Source organism: Arvicola amphibius, chromosome 6, assembly GCF_903992535.2.
Source record: "Arvicola amphibius chromosome 6, mArvAmp1.2, whole genome shotgun sequence".
Taxonomy (NCBI): domain Eukaryota; kingdom Metazoa; phylum Chordata; class Mammalia; order Rodentia; family Cricetidae; genus Arvicola; species Arvicola amphibius.
The window spans coordinates 5851240-5873874 of record NC_052052.2 but is presented as its reverse complement, the minus strand read 5'-3'; the positions used below and the strand labels follow the sequence as shown (position 1 = coordinate 5873874).

The 22635-nt window shown below is 41.2% G+C and overlaps 1 protein-coding gene across 10 annotated transcripts in view; it reads left to right on the top strand.

Annotated features, from left to right (window-relative positions):
* Positions 1–22635, top strand: part of Rere (arginine-glutamic acid dipeptide repeats) — a 343378-nt gene that overhangs the window by 140857 nt on the left and 179886 nt on the right. For 9 of the 10 annotated variants that reach the window (XM_038333039.1, XM_038333047.1, XM_038333046.1 and 6 more), the window contains 2 exons: positions 2018–2088; positions 10453–10578. In XM_038333039.1, the coding sequence (XP_038188967.1) occupies positions 2018–2088; positions 10453–10578 (197 nt within the window). The remainder of the gene's footprint in view (positions 1–2017; positions 2089–10452; positions 10579–22635) is intronic. The other variant, XM_038333048.1, reaches the window with a different exon arrangement.

Sequence of the window (22635 nt, the reverse complement as noted above, 5' to 3'; positions counted from 1 at the left end):
GATGATGGTGATGTGGGCAATCTGACTGCCAAATAATGGAACATACGGGAATGTGAATTGCTAGGATCATTTGAAGAAGGGTGCTGTTCTCATCCCTTTTTTCAGAGGAGCCATGGGAATGTATTCCCTCTGCTTCCACCTTAGAATTAGTTGTAAGCTGTGTATGGTTAGAACATGTAGAATAAAGAAAGGGTGTGGCTGGCACAGACTGGACAGGGGAATTGGTGTTTTATTTAGATGTAGCCTAGGGGAGGAGGTTTGGGGAACATTGAACTCCATCCACTGAAGAGGTGACGTGTCTTCTTAAGGCAGTGAACAAGTAGCTTAATATAAAGAAAGTATGGTTTTTCGTGGGGGATAGGAAGAAGAAAGCACATCTGTGCTCAGGCTAGTGAGTATGTAATTGCTAACTGAAGGTTTGGACTACTACAGCTGTGTACAACAGGGCTACAGCATGGAAATTAAGAATTTTGGGACCATTCCAAAATTGTATTAAATTTAGACTAATTTTAATTTTTTTCTTAATTTTAATTTTTTTCTTAATTTTAATTTTGAGACAGGCTTGTAATCCAAGCTGCCCTCCAACTTCTTAGTCTCTCATGCTGAGCCCTAGGATTGCAGTGCTGTGAGCCCTACCACTGTGCCTGACTAGAGCTCCAGGTTTTTGTGTGGAGAGTTACATTTCTTTTATTTTTACTTTAATAATAAACAAGGGTTATGAAGAGAAATATTAGCCATGGTGTGAAGAGGTTCTTTAGCTTGTCATTTGAGATGATTAATGTGTTAGATGGATGATGCCTAAATGCAGAAGCAGGGGCAGTCATCGTCTGGAACCCTGGAACAAGATGCACAGCTCAAGGCTAACTCATCCTTAATGAGTTGGGTGCGTGGCTTCATGGACTCATTGTCCACATCTGAGAAGTCAGGGGTGATGTAGGAGTGTTTCTATCTGTCTGCTCTTTCATTGGTTAGAACCTATCAGGCCAAACAGTTTTTTTATTAATTAACCAATGAAACAGCAGACAGATAGAAACACTCCTACATCACAGGGGAATTCCAGTACCTTGGTGGATTTGTATCTCTTCTCTTCCTGAAATGGCTTTTGGGTACAGTGACCCTCATATTGTATAGAAAGTTTTCAGGAAGGATATAGATAGATGATCGATATATCTATTAAAGAGGCTGTTTTTGTGATCCAACCTGAAGTGTCTTTACTATTTTCTGAGTGGGACTTGACTCCAAGTTGTGAATCCTTTCTGTCTTGACTTTTAATGAATGTGTAGATGAAGTAGAGCTTTCTTCACATTGTCAGAGCTGGTTGTTGTGCATGTGCACATTTTGCAGGGCCGGGAAGGGTGTGATGGATGGCATTTGCACTGCAGGCCTTGCTCTCCTGCTCCCCAGATTCCATAGCTGTGAAACTCTTGCATCTTGGTGTATAATACCTCGACTTCCAGTCCTGTTCTGTGGACAGTATTTTCCTAAAAACTCATCGCTTCTCTTAAAAAACTGGGTTTTACAGATGGTTTTAAAAAGCAGCCTTTTACACTTCAGCTGTGAGCTGTGAATCAAAAATAATTGCCCAACCATGCCATGTCAAATGTAACTCAGGAAAGTGGTCTGTTCTTTCTGAAAGAGGTCTATTTAAAAAAAATAACTTGGTTTACTTTTTCCACCTTTGATTGGCTGACTTGGTTTTCATTACAGCCAAAACATATTTAACAATAAATTACCCAGAGGTGAATAGATTAGTTTTCATTCTTTTTTATGGTATAGGTGAAAAGTTTTTTAATAATCCGAAGAATGTTCAGAAAGAACCATCACCTTAATTTTATCTATAATTTAATATCACCCATAGGAAGGTTTTGTTTTTACTATTAAAAGGGGTTTGCTTTATTATTGATTTGTTTATATACATTTACCTAGCTCTTTATGTATGCAGTGATCTATGGCCCCTGTATTTGATTCTTTAAAGATAAATGCCAGTTTTTAAAAAAAACTTCTTTTTCTTTTAAAGACTGTGTGTATATCGAGAGTCGGCGACCAAACACACCATATTTCATCTGCAGCATCCAAGACTTCAAACTGGTAAGCATTTCCCATGCTCTGCCTCTGCTGCCGTGTGTCCTCTCTAGCTCCACAGGCTGTCAATTGCTTCTGCAGTGTTCCTGGTGTGACCCCCAGTGTGGGTCAGTGCTACAGCCTGCAGGCTGTGTACTGAATGCAGCAGTTGGTGGTGCACCAGCCTGGGGTGTCCCTTGTGGTGATGCTCTTCTGTGGTAAACAGTGTTTCTGAAATATTTACTCCTTTAATGGCCTTTTTTTTTTTTTTTTTTTTTTTTTTTTTTTTTTTTTTACAGTCTCAGAGATACTCTGTAGTCTCTGAAATGGTTTCTTTGCGCTCAGTCATTCTTAAGAGCCTAAAGTTAAGTTTAGTGATTAATGAGTAGGAAATGTAAACCAAAGACTAGTTTCTTGGGAGAATTAGAATTTTGCTATGATCGACTGGGCTGTGGTGGCGCACACCTTTAATCCCAGTACTCGGGAGGCAGAGGCAGGTGGATCTCTGTGAGTTTGAGGACAGCCTGGTCTACAAGAGTTAGCTCCAGGACAGGCTCCAAAAACTACAGAGAAACCCTGTCTCGAAACAAAAACAAACAAACAAACAAACAAAAATGAATTTTGTTATAATGGCAGGTATGGACTATATCCTGGCCAGTTTTAAGGGTGTCCCAGGAGCAGAAGTTGGGAGAAGGGAATTTGGATAGGGAACAAGGTTGTCTGGATAGTGCTTCTGACAAAATCCTTGGTTTTAGGCCGTGATTCCCACATTTAGGGCTCAGAATAGGTCTGTGGGTGCTTGTAAGGCAGGCACACTCAGGCCAGGTGTGATGAGACACTTTCAGTTCCAGTGCTAAGAAGCAGAGGCAAGTGGATCTCTAGGAGTTCCAGACCAGCTCCAGGACGGTCTGTGCTACACAGAGAGCTCCTGCCCTCCTGCCCTCCCCCTCCGCCAGCTCAGTATTTTGTATGTGTTTACCTCACACCCACATGTGCACCTGTTTTTCAGACATTAATATTTTATTTGATTTTTTCAAAGATATTCTTTTTTAAGAGCAACACCGTTAAACGACACTATTTTTTAAAGTCCTTTGCTTACACAGCACTGTTGAAACAGAATCATTGTGAACCATCCAAAGCGTTTTGATCTTAGAACGGAATCTTTTTCTTGACGAACCACAGCCTACAGTTTTTTGTTTTTTGTTTTTTGTTTTTTTTAGATTTATTTATTATGTGTGCAGTGTCCTACCTGCATGTCTGCCTGCAAGCTAAAAGAGGGCACTAGATCTCATTACAGATGCTGTGAGCCACCATGTGTTTGCTGGGAATTGAACTCAGGAACTCTGGAAAAATAGACAGTACTCTTAATCTCTGACCTGTCTCTCCAGCCCCACAGCCTACAGTTTTAAGTACAGAGCAATCCTAATTCTGTAACTTTCTAGAGAATGTATTGGGGGTGGAGGGAGGGAGGGAGGGAGGGAGGGAGAGAGAGAGAGAGAGAGAGAGAGAGAGAGAGAGAGAGAGAGAGAGAGAGAGAGAGAGAGAGAGAGAGAGACATTTGTATCTGTGGCTGCCGTCTCCCAAATCCTTCATTACTTGAGAGTGTTTATTTTTGCACACAGTGTATGTGATATTTCAGTTTAACGAATTAATACAGTAAAACAAGTCAATTGTGTATCTACTTGTAAGATAATATTTGTTCTTATTAAACTGCTTCTATGCTCCCAGGCTGTTTTACAAAGTGGCCTTGCAGTTTTATCTTGTAATTAAATACTTTCTTTTTAGTTTTCTTGCCAATATGAATTCTTACCATTTTTGGAGATGTTTGTTCTTTATCTTTCTTTACAAAGATTTTTTTTTTACAGATACTGCCTGATACCTGAAACTTTGGAAGGTGGCCTTGTTACCAGAAGAGTTTATTTTGGTAGTGGCTGCAGCTACTGCTTTCTTTGTGTTTGTTTTCTGTGTATGTGTTTTTGCTAAACTAAGTACCAGAGTTCCATGGAGAATATATAGCTTTGAAATAAAATATCTCTCTCTCTCTCTCTCTCTCTCTCTCTCTCTCTGAGACAGAGACAGAGAGAGCGCTCACAGGTGCTTTCATTAGCTTAGGGTACTAGCAGCAATAAAAGCTAAAGCTTCTGTTGTCGGTATTAAAACATTAAAGCTATCTGCAAAAGCAAGTGAGATAGAGGGTGCTACCTGTTAGGTCCATTTTAAACCCACATAGTGCTTCTCTTTGAGAGTCTGTGTTCAGCACATACGTGCAGTTGTCACATGAGAATAATAGAGATGGTGCAATATTTGCTCCTGAGAGAAATAGTTTTCCTCCATTTTCTTCTCTCCTCAGTTCTGTGTACTTCTTATGAAAAGATTAAGATGAGAATAATCAAGACTTCTTGCTCTGGTTTACCCAGGTTGTAGAGGACATATGCTTTGTTTCATAGAAAGATTTTTTTTTTTTAAAGAAGAGATTAAAGTTGATTTTTCCCATAGCAGATAACATGGCAAAACAGAACAATGAAAAATGGCTTTAAAAAACAAAGTATTAGCTTTGAAGTATAGCATGATGAGTTATGTTAGCCTTTGGTTTGAGATTATACTAAGAGATGTGCTCTCCTGTTTACACCAGCAGAAACAATCCTTGTGGTGCAGTAGGGTTTGGGCTATAAATAGGATGTATGCTGGGATTGTAGGACTGCTCTTAAGCTAATATTGCTAAAGAGAGTAAAAGCCAATGAAATGGTGCTGGGGGGGGATGGGGAGCCATCAACTAGTCACCAAGGCCAGGGTGATAATGGTGTGTTGAACTCCCAAAGCCCTGGGTAGTGTTTGACACATTCAGTGTGTGAAAGGAAGAATGTTTGGACTTTGTGTGGAGGCCTGGGTTGTTTTCTAGTACTTGCTTCAGGGCTTCTTGAGTCCACGTCTGTGGTATTGAGTGTGCCTTGTTAATATAAATTGCCTCTCATGTCATCCTCAGAAATGTTCAAATTTGGATGACTTTTGTCTGTGGGTGTAAGGTCCATGACTTCTTCGTTATCAAGTATTAAATCATCATAACATACAAGGCTGCTACCATCCCACACTGTAGGTAAATTTATAGCACATGATGCAAGTAAGTATAGGCTATAAATACTAGATGGAGGCCATGGTAGTGCATAGTAGTAAGTTCTTTTTTGGTGGTGGGGGTTTAAGACAGGGCAGGGTTTCTTTATAACAGTCCTGGCTGTCTTGGAACTCACTTTGTAAACCAGGCTGGCCTTGAACTCACTGAGATCCGCCTTCCTTTGCCTCCCTAGTGCTGAGATTAAAAATGTGTGCCATGATGGCCCAACTGAGTAGTAAGTTATTAACCGAGCCAGGTTTTTGAAGGTTAGGGGTCTTTATCCCTCTCTTTCCTTTCTCCATTTTGTTTGGTTTGAGAACAAACATAGGTTTATTAAAAAGTGAGAACTCACCAGAGTGAAGAATGGGAGGGGCTCCAATGGAGGAACACTCAAAGATAGCATTTTGTTGTGGGTTTTTTTCTTCCTTCCTTCCTTCCTTCCTTCCTTCCTTCCTTCCTTCCTTCCTTCCTTTCTTTCTTTCTTTCTTTCTTTTTTTCCTGTTTTTTGGTTGTTGTTGTTGTTTGTTCGTTGCTTTTCTCCCCCCTGGGAACAGGGTTTCTCTGTTGTAGCCTTGGCTGTCCTGGAATTCACTCTGTAGACCAGGCTGGCCTTAAACACCCAGAGATCTGCCTGCTTCTACCTGCCAGTGCTGTGATTAAAGGCGTGTACCACCACTGCCTGGCCAAAGTAGCATTTTTTAAAAAAATTTATTTATTATGTATGCAGTATTCTGTCAGTGTGTATGCTTGCAGGCCAGAAGAGGGCACCAGACCTCATTAGAGATGCTTGTGAGCCACCATGTGGTTGCTGGGAATTGAACTCGGGACCTTTGGAAGAGTAGGCCGTGCTCTTAACTGCAAGCCATCTCTCTAGCCCCCAAAGTAGCATTTTTAAGGGGAATAAATTATGTGTTCTGTTGAGAAACATTGATTCTGTTGGGTTATAGTCATATAATTCACTTATTTCTAGGCCAAGAAAACTTGTTTAAATATATTAGAGTTATTCATGGAAGAAATAGACAAAAGGGTGTGAGGAGGTATCCTCTGGCAAGCAGAGTTGATAAAGTATTGGTATGTGCTCAGTTAGAGGCAGGAGAAAAGGTGAGCAACTCAATAAAGATGCACTGTACTTTTCAGGACCATTATATATTGGTCAAGAACTCAAATAATACATTCAGTTCTTGGAAGTAGTGGTAATGGTAACAGATAGTGGCTTGGCAATCTGTGATCCTTGTTGACCTTGCTTGAAGAGATTAATTTTTTCGTTTAAAAAAAATTGGATTTGGGGAAACCTGAGGCACTGTGGCAGTCTACAGAGAGGTAGAACTGAAAGGATGAATCAGGAATTACCTGAGCAGGTGAGAGAGCAGAGACACCAGAGGGTGCTTGGTGCAGCCCCTTCCTCTGACCTCACTGAGACCTACCCCTTTCCACTAGAATCTTATATCATACTGCTTTTCTGAAGATGATTGATTGGTCCACTTGGTCTAGATTGAGGGGAGCAAAAGAACCTGGGATAGCATCTTCAGCTCTTTTTTCCTGCCGGCCTCCAGAGGATTCTGGGTCACTTTGTGTGACCTAGTTTGTTTTGATGATTTTGTTTTTGATCATCAAAGTGTATTTTATCCAGAATGCAGTTAAGAATGTTCACAATCTGTTCCTCTCACAACTATTTGTTGCAAACCATTTTCTCTGTTCTTTGTTGAACCCAACAGAGGGCACCGAAGAAATACAGAATGTTGTTTCTTCCCTCAGCAGCCTTAGATTCTAATTGGAGAATCTGTGACATTAAGCATCAGCCATTTTTAGAGAACACTGTGGATTGATAGGGAGGAAGACAATATTTTTGTTCTGAAAGGAACTCTAGTTTTTACTAAAATTATCAACATTCTATAATCTCAATTTTAAGCATAAATGAAATAATTTTCTACCTAGAAGTAATCATGGATTTTGAGAAAGTTAACCCAGAGTATATTGTTGAAATTAGTTTGACTCCTTGTGTAATACCAAGGAGTTGGAATACCTCGTACCAACTACCAGTTGTTTATTTCTAGGTAATACTCAGAGCCACTCTGTTAGTGTTCTTGACTGCCATCATCCGTACTTTAGAGGAAGTATGGTTTGGGTTTCTTAGGATTGAGTAATTGTAGGTTTATTTATATCAAATGAGTTTCCAGGAAGGATATGTATGTGTGTGAAATTTCTTTTTGAGTTTGTACCCAGAACCCACAACCCACTTTAAAAACTTGTTACTGCTCATTGGTTTTTATTCCTGCATCCCCTGACAGTACAGCAGAAGAGGGCTACAAAGAAATTCTTTCTCTTCAGCTGGGATTCTGTATACGAGTGAATTACCAGAGTTATGTACTGTACACAGCTGTTGTGATTGTAGCATGGAACATAGATGCATGGGCATCTGGGAGGTGGTTACTTCACTTTAGTTATAGGTCACTGCCACACCAGAACCTTCTTCTCAATGATCTGGGATAGGACCGGGACCCTGCATTGGTTTGATCATGTGTAGTTCAGCATTTGGGAAGTGTTATTCTGGGACTGAGATGAAGGTTGGCAGGCTGCATAGGTTGATAGTTTGAATTTTGACTTCAGGTTGTCTGATTCCATTTCTGTTTCATCAGTTGCCATCTTTGATGAGCTTTGGCGGGTCAACCCATGATGTTGGGATGTAAGATTTGCCTTGTTTGTGACCTTGCAAGTAGATTGTTTTTAGATGCAAAGTCAGGCATTCAAATTGTTTAGCATAGGGCCTGCCCCTCAGATATTGGTGTTTGTGACATTATTAAATGCTATGCTATGATTTATTTTCCTTGTTTATTTAAAACATTGATGTATAGTAGTTGTACATATTTAGAGTATGGTATAAACTGATTTCTTTTTTCTTTTTGGTTTTTCAAAGCAGGGTTTCTCTGTAGCTTTGGAACCTGTCCTGGAACTAGCTCTTGTAGACCAGGCTGGCCTCGAACTCACACTCTGCCTCCCAAGTGCTGGGATTAAAGGTGTGCGCCATCACTGCCCGGCTATAAACTGATTTCTAAGGCAGAAGATGTTGCATATTGATTGAATTGATGCTAAGCTCTTCTTCTGGAGGTCACACCCTTTTCCTTGGCTAAAATAAAGACCACCTACACTTGTTTTGTTTGTTAATATGTACTGGGGTACTGGACGTATGATTCTGTGCCAGGACAGACAGGGATGAAAGGATGAAATGTAGTTATGTTCAAGAGACGTGAGGATATTCTCTCATTTGGAATTGCATGGAGAAGTCAGGTGGGCTATTGTTTCCTGGCCAGCTTCCACATCTCTTTAGTTATAGAGCAGTGATCTTAAAAGATTTTTTCAGTCACCACCTTCCTTTTGTATGTTGTGAATGTAATTTAGAAATGGACAGAGAAGCGTCTACCTTGGTAGAGACCAAACGAGGCTCTGGGGATGAGTAAGCCAGAGTTCAGTCCCCGTCACCTCATTTCTCAGAGGTCTTTTTTCCTCTCAGCAGTGGCAGAGCAGGTGACTTGGAGCTAACATTTTAATGGTATATAATTATTGCAAAGTTGGATAATTCATTTTTCTCCTAATATAATTGGCTTTTAGGACTCCCAAGAAGTAATTGATGTTTTGTTTAATTGTATATATTTCTTTAAAATATTTACCTCTAAATATAATTTACTGAACATGTTATCTATGTGAAAATTTTCAATGCAGGAAACTACATACTCTTTTTTTTTTCTCAAAAAGCTTACAAAAATGTGAGATAATGACACTTGTAGAAATCTACTGTGCCAAGAATATTACTGAAGCTTCATTCAAACTCATTTCCTCACAACCGGAAATTCACTGTTCGTGTGTGTTCAGATCTTTGTATTGATGACCAACTTAAAAAAAAGTGTCAGAAAAACAAAAACTACTGAGAAAATTAGGGTAGATCCAGATGTCACCAGTGTTTTCTGATTTTTGTGAATGATAATTTGCCTGGAGAAGGCCGGTTTTTCTTCAAATGTTTAAAATATTGTAATGATCACTTGAACTACTTGTATATTTAAAACAGGTTATTCCAAAGTGTTGAGAAATGCTTCGCTAGGTTCTTAAAAAATTGAAACCCTTAATTAGAATGGAGGAGGATTTGATACTTGAATTTGAATTCTGGTTAATTGAATTCCTGACTGAAAACATTTAACTAGATATTCAGTTTTAATTTTTGCTTACTGTGAAAAAATACTGACTGTACTGTACACTGTAACACACAGTTGTATTTTCTACTTGGAGTTTGCTGTTGTTCTGGAAGTATTGGAGGTATGGTTCTAGCACCATCTATTGAATTGGTAGGGATGAGAGTCTATACAGAGTATGACCTCAAAAAGAATTACATGCAGCAAGATACTAATAATGATGTTATGTTAAAGTTTGCTTTTTTAATTTTTAACTGTAATAATGGGTTTTTAATATAAGTATTTGAATTTTGTGGATTTTTTTAAACAGTTCATTTAGCACCATATGAAATTGCTGTAGTTAGGCTTTTATATGTTATATGCTCTCGAATATTCAATGGGTGCAGCTGGAAGCTCTTGTCTGAGGTGTCTCTTCTTGTGCTCAAGGGACAGTGCTGGCTTTCAGAAGTTGCTTTGCATCCTTCTCTGCTGGTTTCAGTGTTTTCCTTTTAAAAAGACTTGTAGGACACGCTAAAGCTGACTTTGGTCCCTAGAAGAAATAATACCTCTCTTGAACTTGATATGGTTTGCCTGTTTATTATTCTCACTTGGGGATATTTTGAGGAAACTAAAGCTTATTCAGTGCACTCCTTTGTCCTGCTTTAAGCTGCTGTCTCTTGAAGTGGCAGGGCTTTCTCTGGCCCCCCTAACCCTTGGGTGTTCCCAGCCTCTTAGCACAGAAACTCTTCTGAAAGCTCAGTGTGTCTGTCTGCTCACGACTCTCTCCTGTCTGACACTGGAATGCTGCTGTCACGAGAGCGAAGCATGCTGCTGCTGCATCTTAACTTGGTTATTTTGAGGGGCACACACCATACTTTAAAGATGGACCCAGGTTAAAATACAGAGCCAGCAGGGTCGCGCAGGTGTTGACACTGAAATAAAGAAACAGCTTTGACTAATGTGGGGAGGTTAACTAACTCCATGGGGGAAACAAGTTCTTGGTGATGTCAGTGGTTCTCTGCTTTTTAAGGATTCATGCAGACACCTGCTGTGTGCTGAGTGCCCCTAGTAACCAGGATGGGGGTGATGGGCACCTTAACTTAAAACTGTTTTCTCTTTTAGGTCCACAACTCCCAGGCCTGTTGCAGATCTCCAGCTCCTGCTTTGTGTGACCCCCCAGCATGCTCTCTGCCGGTGGCATCACAGCCACCACAGCACCTTTCTGAAGCCGGGAGAGGGCCTGTAGGGGTAAGGAGAATCCCGTTTTTAAAAGCTATCAGTATTTTATATCCCATAGGGTATAAAATAGGATATTACTTCCCTTCCCAGAGCCCCTTTTAAAATGTGCTGTATGATATGTGTTTAAAAAGAGTGATAAGTACATGCACAGAGGACGTACAATACGGGACTTGCCTTACCCCTCTAGGACAGTTTCAGAAGTTAGTGGGATTTGCTGGAAGGTATTTTGGCACCAGCAGAGAGCATGCTGGGCTGCTGCAAGGAGCAGGAGCTGGCAATCAGCAGCGAGTATGGATGTTGGCATCTGAGATGGGGGAAAGGGGGTAAGTTTAAGTCCAAGTGTGGATTGTGCATTTCCCAAGACTCATTTGGGACTCCAGGCCCACGGATCTAAACTGTTTTGGCCGTTGCCCTCTCCAGGAGACACATTATGGAAGGCTATTCACAAACAGTGAGGCTTTTCTGTGTAGTCAAGAAACCCTTCAGTGGTCTGGGATGGCTCTGCCTTTCTTGGCTGTACCCTTGATAATTCCTCTGTGACTTGATGAGAAGATGCATAAGATGGAGCAGGATGTAGGGTGGTGCTCCATGAGGGCATTTTTTATGTGCTGTAGCTTCCCACTTGTGGACTGTGTGCTAGCTTGGCTTTCTTTCTCTTCCTTTGTGGAGGACTTTAATGATACTGTTTCTAGAAGGCAGGTGTTTATTGTTTGGAACTGAGTACCCAAGACTGTTCATAGTTAATGAAGAGTCATCAGATTGGTGGGTTTAAGTTTGTAGTGTACTAGAAAATAATATAGGAGGGTAGTCATCTCATGTATACATAAACAGTACCAGGTGCTTCAACACATAATCAATTGTGTAGGTGCATTATATAATATTAGTGTCCCGGCGCTCAGTTCTCTGTGCAGGTTATAGCATGCGGTTTTGTGAAAGGGATTAGAATCCAGAAGCTCTGCATTTGTGACATGTCAATATGTTGTAGATAAGCAGAATGTACATGCATCCTACAGTGTAGACAATGTGCTGGTTACTCTAGGAGTTGTGAGAAGACATAGGATGGCTGTGAAGAGCATATATAAGTGGGTGCTGAAGGCAGAGGTGAAGATGTAAAATGTGCTGAGGTCTCAGACTAGTTAAGATGTTTATGGAGTAGGCAGTAGAGAGCTTTTTAAGGCTCAGAAAAGAAATCTAACTGAGGTGTCTTACAAGCCATTGTTTAAGAAGATTCATTTGGGCCGGGCGGTGGTGGTATATGCCTTTAATCCCGGCACTGGAGGGTTAGCGCTGTCATCCCTATGTAGGATGACGAAGAACAAACCTATAGAGATTGCTATTAATAGTGATAACAAGCGAGGTATGGGTTTTTTTTATGCTTGAAATCCCAGTATTGGAGGCCAGCTAGAGAGGGAGAGGGGGAGGGAGACGGGGAGAGAGAGAGAGAGAGAGAGAGAGAGAGAGAGAGAGAGAGAGAGAGAGAGAGAGAGAGAGAGAGAGAGAGAGAGCGCTGCTTAACATCTTACCCCCTACTTCACATGTGCAATAAAACTATGAATGGTTGTTAAAACAACGTCACATTTATGTGTTTGATATAGTTACCCAAGAATTAAACCCCACCAAAAAAGATTCCTATGTAAGCCTTGGATTTCCTGAGATAATAAGCACACATAGCAGAAGGTAAAACCTAATTTTGAGGATAAAATCCTCAGTGCTGTCGAATTTATTTACATCTTAAGGGAAAAAAATCAGTGAAGTTTTGACTGCCTTCCTGGGAAACTTCAGTTGTAGATGTGTATTGTTCCTTTATGTATCTGAGGAATATGGTTTATCTTGTAGGCTGGTATTTTCTTGATTTACTCTAATAAATATGATGTTACCCTTTAGACACTTTTTATTTACTGTGGTACTTCCTAACCAGGGTTTGCTGAATGGATTTTAAAATTTGCCCATTATGCTGATCTTTTAGGTAACTTTTTATAATAGCATATTATAATAGTGATGATCAGTATTGGTATTTTTCAGCATCCACTGAGGATTTAAATAAATTCATCATTGGTAGAATCCTTAGATGCCATCATCAATGTAGACTGGAAAAGAGTCAATAAAATGATGATAAATCTTCCTTGAGTCAGATGATGCTGCCTAAGGCTAATTACATTTATTGTTCTTTAATGGTGCTTCGTGTTGCCAAAGTCATTCTTGCTAGATCCAGTTGGCAGAGCCCCCACCCCCGTGTGGGGCTCCCATGAATTCTGCAGGCATACAAGTCTAGTAGAGTGTAATGAGAGAACTGCTGGGAGAAAAAATTGATTACAGGGTTTCAGACAATATCCTTAATGTTCCTTGTCATGATGCACCAGATGTCTTTGCTAATGGACTATTTTTGTTATTTAGTTTTTATAGGATAGTATTCATTATATCATAATTTAGCTTTCTCTACCTATTTAGGTATGTGAACTCATTGAATTTGATTGATTGAGTGTGTATGTGTGTGTGTGTGTATTTTATATATATATATATATATATTTATATTCTTTTTTTTTTTTTTTTTTTTTTTTGAGACAAGGTTTCTCTGTAGCTTTGGTGCCTGTCCTGGAACTAGCTCTTTTTGGTTTTTTGAGACAGGGTTTCTTCTGTAGCTTTTGGAGACTGTCCTGGAACTAGCTCTTGTAGCCCAGGTTGGCCTTGAACTCACAGAGATCCGCCTGCCTCTGCCTCCCGAGTGTTGGGATTAAAGGCGTGTGCCACCACCGCCTGGCGGAACTAGCTCTTGTATACCAGGCTGGCCTCGAACTCACAGAGATCTGCCTGCTTCTGTCTTCCAAGTGCTAATTTTATAAAATTTTAAGTTACTTATTCTTGTTAGTTTCTGTGCTCAAGAGAAAAAAATTTTACTTACCAAGAATCTACTGGAGCTGGGAGGTAGTGGTGCTTGCCTTACTCGCCTTTTATCCCAGCACTTGGGAGCCAGAGGCAGGCAGATCTCTGTGAGTTCAAGGCCAGCCTGGTTTACCAGTGAGTTCCAGGATAGCCAGGGCTACACAAAGAAATCCTTTCTTTAAACAAAAACAAGTAAACAATACAAAAGAAGGAGAGGGAGGGAGGGAGGGAGGGAGAGAGAGAGAGATACAGAGATAGAGAGAGCGATGGACAGAGAGAGAGAGAGAGAGAGAGAGAGAGAAAATATCTTCTGGTTTGGATGTTTTTTAGCAGAAAGAATCATGCTCACGTGATGGTTGGGAGAAGTGAAGATGAAGGAAAGCAGAGGAACCATTGCCTCGGTTTCCACAATGTGCTCAGAGACAGCTTCTTGTCACTCCCTACCCATATGATTTAAGTGCATGCCATATGGCATCCTGGAGGAGGCTCGATCCAAACAACCCCAGTGCTGCCATTTCTAGGTGATTTAAACCCACCTCTGTTTCCTCTGCCCTAGATGCAGCTCTGCTAGGTTTCATGTGGGCTATACCCATCCTTCTTAATGCTAGGAGACCAAAGCTGAGTTGGTACATTTAATTATTTAGATTTAATTTTGTAATTATTTACTTACTTTAAAAAAAATTCTGGGTGGTGGTGGCACACATCTTTAATCCCCGCACAGGGGAGGCAGAGGCAGATAGAGTTCTGTGAGTTCTAAGACAGCCAGGGCTACACAGAGAGCCACTATTTCAAAATGAAAGACAAGGCCCTGCTGTGTAATAGCCATGCCTTGCCTTATCTGTGCAGTCTTTCTACCTCTGCTTTTCTGAGTACCACCACAGTTTAATACTTAAGAATTTTAGTCATGACCTTTTGTGTGTTTGAGACAACTTCTGAGTGGCCAACAGACATAATTTAAGACAGTACTGTGGGCTAGGTAGGCATGGTGGTACCAGCACACATGTTAGTCCATCAGTCAAGAAGCAGCAGAGGAAGGCAGATCTCTACAAGTTCCAGGGCAGTCAGGACTACATAGTGAGACCCTGTCTCAAAAAGGAAAAACAAAACACAATGCTGTCATAATGGTTTGAGGAACCCTTGATAAAGTTGCCTGCCACCAGGCCTGACAAATTGAGTTTAGTCCCTGGCACCCACACCTTAAAAACAGAAGACTAATTCCTGCAATCTGTCATCTGGTCCCCGTAGTGAGCCTTGGCACGTGTGGCCCACACACACGCATCCACACATGATAGATAACAATTTAATAATAAGAGAGTTTTAAAGAGCAGCAGTTTTAAAAATTTTGTTTTGTTGGACCCTAGCGTCTAATCACTGAGGAGGAGGAGGAGTCGCCCCAAGAGACCATCTCTCATATCACAGCTGATGTAAAAGCATGAGGATTTTATTAATTCTGTCATGACAGGGTCTTCCAGCAGTCGGGAGGCTAGAAGACCCTGAATGTCTGGTACAGGCTATTTTTAAAGGGAAAAACCACAAAAGGAAGGGGTGTCTGGGGTTGTTCTTTATTATGATTGGCCTATTCAAAAGGGCTATTACCAATAATTGGCTGGAGAGTGGTTGCCAGATCAGATGAGGTAAGGGAAAACATCTGAGGATCACTTTGCCCCTTTCCCAGGGCCTAAGTCAAAGCATCAGTCACTGAGTCACCTAAGGGTTATCTTGCCCCTATTCAATAACTGAGTTCTATTTGGGGAACATTCACAAGGACTCAAGGAGATGATGGAATGTTCCCAACATTTCAGTACGTGTGTGGGCAATTGTTAGGTCCTTGGTTCCTATGGCGGAAGGGAGGATCATTACTGCTGAAACTGAGAGTTGTCAGAAATGGCTTCAGAATTGTCTTAAAGTTCTACAGTTTCAATTTGCCCTCCCCCACCCAAATGAAACAACCCAGAAATAAACATTAGCTGGGCCTGTGAGAGCTCCATAGTTAGAAAAGTGCTTACCAACAAATCTGGTAACTTGAACTCAGTTTCCTGAACCCACATCAGGGAAGGGGAGAAACAGCTTTTGCAAGTTGTCCTATCACACACAGAAGACACAGACACATGTTTGTGTGTACAGATAAAAACTAAAAAGACAAAACCCACCCACCAATGAAACTTCTGACTCATACATATTATAGTTTAAAAAACATTTTCCTAAACTAATAATCTGATAATCTATCTAGTTGAACTGTGAGCTCAAGAAGATTTAATGAACTTTCTGGAATTGTGTGGAAGTCTTATATGGTTGTATGCAAAGTTCTTTAGCTGTTTACTCTAGATTCTGATCAGTATATTTCAAAAAGAAAATAATCTAAAGGTAAGATTAGGGATGTAAATAAACCAGGTGTGGTTATGTACTCATCTAATCCTACCAACCACAGAAGAAACACAAGGGAGTTCGCAAAAACCCACAAGTTTAAGATTAATTCCAAAGATGGCATCGTAAACGTCCATTCTCGGAAGGTTCCTCTCTGGGTCATTTAGAACGTCAAGTCAGCCAGCTATGGTCAAGTTGCTGAGTGGTTCATTTCCTCTTCTCAGACTCTCTTGACACGTACCTCTAGTTTATTCTATCCAGTAAGACAGCTCAGTGGATGAAGGTTCTTAAATACCAGCTTCATGTTCTGAGTTTCATCTCTGGAACCTACTGGTAGAATGAAAGAACTGACTCCAGCAAGTTGCCTTCTGACTTCAGAATATTTTCTGTGGCATGCATGCAGTGGCACATATATACCCTCCCCCCAAAGTTTTAAAAAGAGCTCTTAACCACTGAGCTATCTTTCCACTATTTTATTTAAATTTTTTCAAAGATTTATTTATTTCATATACAACATTCTGCCTCCATGTATGCCCACGTGCCAGAAGAGGGCGCCAGATCTCATTACAGATGGATGGTTGTGAACTGCCATGTGGTTGCTGGGAATTGAACTCACGACCTCTGGAAGAGCAGCCAGTGCTCTTAAACTCTGAGCCATCTCTCCAGCCCCCCAATAAAATATTGATACAGACATTCTAACCCACATAAATAAAGTGTAATTTTGCGTGACCTAATTTTATAGAGTTGTCTTTCACTTGTTATATTGGTAGAGATACCTACCTTAACACAGCCATTAGTCTTTAGGGATCTCCACTCAGGTAAAGCCAGATTCTTGACTGACTTGCATAAAAGAGCTTTAGATGAGCTACCGTGAAGCAGAGTTAGTAAGTTTATTAACTCTTTCAACAGAGTTCTGTGGAGAATGAACAACACAATCTCAGGACATAGTTATGGACTTTTGTTATAGTGGACAGATGGGCGCACACACATTTTTACTCTTTCTCTGAAAAGGAAAAAAAAAGAAAAGAAAATCAGTGATAAAGAGGAAAGCAGGGCGGTTGGTGTGACTATGGTGTGACTGTGGTGTGACTGCTGATTGAAAGCAGTAAACATCTGTGAGAAGACAAGAGTAGATTTACTTGAGGGTTAAGGTCTCTTGAGTATCCCAGATAAGTCTCTTCTCTAGTCTACTACTCATCAGTGACTCTCAGTCATAGCTAGCTTTCCTTTCTTTCACTTGACTGCCTGGTTTGAAAATTGGGAATTAAAAACAATTTAGGATCTCTCTAAAATATTTTTAGGTAACGAGCCAAGTTAGGCAAGGGTTTGTTTTGGTTTTTGGTTTTCATGTCTGCTAGACTGGCCTCAGACTTATTATGTAATTGAGCATGATCTTGAATTTCTTCTTGCCTCCAACTCATATGTTTAGGAATTGTGGACATTCACCCACTCCCTAGTTTATTTAGGAATGGTGGTCAAACCACGGCTTTCAACAAAAGTACACTCTCAACCCCCTAATGGTTTTTGTTGTTGTTGTTTTAGTTTAGTTTTATTTGGTTTGGTTTGTTTTTTTTTTTTTTTTAACACATTTATTTATTTATATTTTATGTACATTGGTGCTTTGCCATGAGTGTTGGGTCTCCTGGAACTAGAATTATAGACAGTTGTGAGGTGCCATGTGGTTGCTGGGAATTGAACCCAGGTCCTCTGGAAGAGCAGCCAGTGCTCTAACCACTGAGCCATCTCCCCAGCCCCTTGGTTTGTTTTTTTTAGATGGATTTTAGAGATAAGATTTCTCTGGCCATCCTTGAAGGCTCTCTGTAGATCAGGCTGGCATTGAATTCAGAAATTTGCTTGCCTCTGCCTTTTGAGTGCTGGGATTAAAGGCATGAGCCCCCACTGCCCAGCCCTCTGAAGTTTTGGAAATAGAAGCTTGTATTGCAATATATAGCTTGATTCAGTAGTATCGGTAAAAGTCCTTTGTAGAGGAGTTTCACACTATCTCTAGCACCTCCCCTGTACTGGATAACCAACCACTCAGGCCAAAAATAAAGACCTGACTTTTCTCTATTTTAATCAGATCAGGAAGAAATAATATTTCACACAGTCCACTCATCTCTTGTCTGAAAATATTGCTGAATTAATTACTTAATTAATTAAAGTCTCTAAATTGAGCCATATTACAGTGTGTTTATCCTGGAACTAGTTGATTACTGGTATCCCTATGTAATGTGATGTATAGTGTTGATGCCATAGATCAACTCCTGTTGCACACAGTACAATTTAGTCTGCTCTATTCCTTTAATTAGTTACCTGTTTAAAGTAAGCTGGGGAAGAGTTGAGTGCCATTTTTAAAGGCCATGGCATTAGATTTTACTTACTCCACTGTTCAGAGACAGTCCTTAAAGAAATTTCTCAGGGCAACTGTATGTCGGCTGTATGGTGACAAAAACTCTTCTTGAAATTTTTGTTTAATGAGTTAACTAGCGTTTCTGGAAGTGTCTGCAGAGCTGTGCTCACAGACGGGGGACTCTGGGCAGTAGGAGGAGAGTTGTGTGATCAGTTCTGTGGAGCTCAGATGCTCTCGCTCCATTACCCTGTAGTAGATTTTCTAGCAAGTTCTTAGCTAGTAGTAAGCTCAGTCATTTCACAGAATGACTCTGTGACCTCATCTTTTTCTCTTACCCACCCCTTGTATCCCTTGCTGTGTTGTGTTCTGGGCCCCTCTTCCTCTGCAGTGGACACTCTCCTCCCTCAGAGTCCATTCCTTTCCCTCTCTGCTCTGCTGCTGATCTTAGCTCTGCTGCAAGCCATGCTTTGGGGTGGGGAGTTGTTTGTGGCTTATCTTTGAAATGATTCTCCCAGAGCCGAGGCACTTAAACCACACATTTCACTCTTACGACTGCAAAACCATCTCGTTACTTGTCCTGTGATCAGGTGACTCAACTCCCGGCTGGAGTACTTGTCCTGTGATCAGGTGACTCACTGTCTCTGAGCCGCGGCCTCTCCACTGTGAACCAGCAGCAGTGGTGGCTTCAGTAGTCCTGGCGTCGTCCTCGGGTCTCTACTCCTTCTGAGATGTAGAGCAGAGAACGCCCGTTGGTCAGCCACCCGGTTGACTGAGTACAAGAATAGGTGTGTTACAGAGTGGGAAGTCACTTTTGAGAGCGCTGCGGATGCACAGTGTTCTAAGTCCATCCCAGGACTGCCAGGAGAGTTGCTGTTTTCGTTCTACTAACTTCCCCAGCATACAAACTAAGTATAATCATTGTGCTTACATCCCATATATAGTTGTGAAAGGCATTTATAAATTAATTTCAAATGTCAAATCAACAGAATCCTCAATATCAACATTAGTTCAGTTAGGGTGGCTGCTGGTGTTTATTTCTGAAGTAGAATATATAAAACTGATGGCTTTAGTCAAGTTGTTGGGAGCAGCGTGCCTGTGCCGTGTGCAAACCACACAGTTTCTTCTGCTGATTTGGTTCTGTTGCTCTTTATTTTCACCTTTGTTGGTGTATGTTTAGCTTGCTGTGAAGTGATTTAGCCTTTACCTGGTTGGTTCAGCCTCACTGACTAGCTTCTGACCACTAGAGCGGTGCTTCTGTGTGTAAGCTTTAGGAGTTTTTTCCTTTTTCTCTTTTCTTCTCCTTTTTCTTTTCTTTTCTTTCTTTCTTTTTTCTTTTTTGAGACAGGTCTCTATGTATCCCTGGTTGTCCTGGAACTCACTGTGTAGGCCAGTCTAGCATTGGGCATTGGATTCACTGAGCTCCACCTGCCTCTGCCTCCCAAGTGCTAGGATTAAAGGTGTGCACTACTACGCCTGGCTGTAATCAGAAATCATTTTTTTTTTTTTTCAAGACAGGAATTCTCTGTATAACAGCTCTGGCTGTCCTGGAACTCACTTTGTAGACTAGGCTGCCTCAAACTCACAGAAATTCTCCTGCCTCTGCCTCCTGAATGCTGGGATTAAAGGCATGCTTCACCAATGCCGGGCTATAATCAAATTTTTAATACCTCTGAACTTTGTTAATGGAATTAATTATCAAACAATTTGTTGATCAATTTAAGATTCACTTTGAAGTGAAAGTAATTCCCCCACTCCACCCAACAAATTGAGCTTTCGGTGCCCCTGACATGAGACGGCTTGGCTACTTAATATTGTCTTCTTGCTGTATTAGGAGAAGCCTGTGGTTTGTGGTTTTGGTTGCAAAACCTGTTTGTTGAGAGGTTGAGTTGAGAGTTTGCTCCAGTAATAAGATAGAATTAAAAAGCACATTTAAAAAATAATCGAGTGGAGTTTGGGATTTCTTTTGTATATGGTACTGTGACTGCAGCTGCCGTTTTATGGTCAGTCCTAACTGACACTATCGAGAGGCTCGTTAACAAACAGGTGGGAATGTACAAAGTTTCTGGTGCATGATTAAAATCATTTATAGGAGAAATGCGGAGCAGCTGATCATTGATAGACAGACTGAAAGACTAGTGTGGCTACAGTGGGCCAAGCAGGAGACACAGACAGCCAGGTCAGGGTTCTCTGGAAATGGATGGAAAATGACAAAGACCCCCAGGCTGCAGGTTGAGAAGCCAGGTGTCAGGAAAGTACTGCGGTTCAATTTTTGATGTTGTCGCTGAGCTGTAAGGCTGAAGATAAAACACACTCCTTTCTCTGAAACAAAATCAATATGCAGTCCTGGAAAGGCTGCATTATTAAGGGGTGGCTTACAAGGTTTTATTACAGGGGCTTTGCCTGCTCGTGATTTGTCCCTGGCATAGGGAGATTTGTGAGGTGCTTTGTGTTGAAATCGCCAGGAGGTTGGTGGGTCCCTTTGGACAACTCCTTTCTAATTCACAGTGCTCTCGAGCAGATCTGTGATTTTCTTTTGGTAAGTGCCTTTGTACATTTTTTAAGTTACTGGTTGAGCACACACACACTCTCCCCACTACTTACTTATCTTTGTTTTCTCTTTTGCAGCTGTTGATGCCTAACTAACAAATTATTTCAATGATAGCCTTTGTAAACCCACATGCGTTGACATATTTCATTACCCTGCAGTGCTGTTGAAGTTATGTTGAACTGTAAATTCTTTCCTTATGATGATAATTAAGTAAAAGATCAGTCTGGCTAGACCTGGTGGTACAGGCTTGTCTTCCCTGCTGCTTGGGAGACTGAGGCAGAAGGGCCTGCAAGTTCAATGGCCAGGTTTAAAGTGAAAGGCGGGCTGGGGTGTAGCCCAGCTCCGGTGCTTACCTCACTGGGTGAGACCCCACCTCAGGGTAGGGATGAGGACTATCCTGTGTTGTTTGTGTGCTGTTAGAAGTAAGAAGCTAGGGTAGAGGAGAAGAGCACGTGAATATCCTTGACCGCCACTGTGGGTCATAGCCAGGCTTGTCAGGCATCAGAGCAACTGCATCTACTCGGGGGAAGCTAGAATCCTTCTCTGTAAATGGAGATAGAACTGGCAGTGTGGAAAACATGTTTTTTTGTTTGCTGTTTTGTTGCTTTTGTTTTTTTTGTGGAGGTAGCAGTTTCTGAAGGCCTTTTTGTTCTAACCCTCCAAGGACAAGGCTGAGTAAGAGACCTCTCCAGCAGAACCACAAGACCAAGCCCAAATCCAGTACAGAAACATGGTTGACTACTTTAGACAACTGCTCAGATTTTAAAGCCTTTTCTCTGCTGTAGAAAGGAGCTGGTTCAGTGGGAAGGCAGACACGTGAGGAAAAGAAGAGACTTGAAATCCTTGAAATATGTGTGCCACAAAGCGGTGGCAGTGGTTTATGTGCATGGCATTTTGCCTGCTGAATGTGCAGCTGCTGCAGGGAGGCTCTGATATGTGGGGGAATGAGGTTTTCCTGGAGAAGTTGACCTAGGTCAGCTTTGTGTGATCAATGGGATGGAATGAGCGGTGCAGCTTATAACATTGCCAGCTAGAACTTCCTATGCTGCCCACTCTGGACCCTTGGAGATACCCATTGCCCATGGTGGTGGGTGGGTACAGGAGTGCCCGTTTTCTCTTGTGTGTTGCCTTCCACATGGCATCTTTTGTTGTGTTACCTTCTTTTGCAGTGTTTTTGCAGTGTGTTGTGAGCTCTTCTCACTGCCAACCTGACTTTAGAATCTGAATGCATTGGTTGATGAAGTAAATGGAGTAGACACATCTAGGTGGTAGGTGGAAGAGTGTGGTAGGATGGCTCCTGTACAGTTTATCCTAACAGTTTAAAGCACATGTTCCATGACTTCAGCTTGCTTTGTTAGACTGTTCTAGTTGTAGTTGGAGTTCTTGTGAGTGTATTCTTTTAACTGAGGAAACACATCACCCACTCAAATTTACAGATGTCTGAGAGCTAGGCCCTAAGTGTCCTGTTCACTACTAGGATGAAGTGACTCTTACCTTGCTCAGCTATTATGGAATAGGATTACCCCTCAGTGTCAGAGCAAGAAGTTGAGTGAGTTTTTTTTTTTTTTTCCCCTTTTTCAGGGAGGGAAGGACTTAAGCCCCAACTTTTACTTTATTTAAAAAATTTTAAATTTTTTGAGTGAGTTTTTTTAATTTTTTATTGTGTATACAATATTCTGTCTGTGTGTACGCATGCAGGCCCGAAGTGGGCACCAGGCCCCATTACAGATGGTTGTGAGCCACCATGTGGTTGCTGGGCTTTCACCTCTTAACCTCTGAGCCATCTCTCCAGCCCCGAGTGGGTTTTCTAAAAGATGACCTGAAATATTTTCCATCCCCTTGGTCTCTAGTTTGGGTTATAATATCAGGGACCTGGTTAAGCAAGTTTGTCAAAAATAGACAATTGTCAGATCAAAAGTGTACT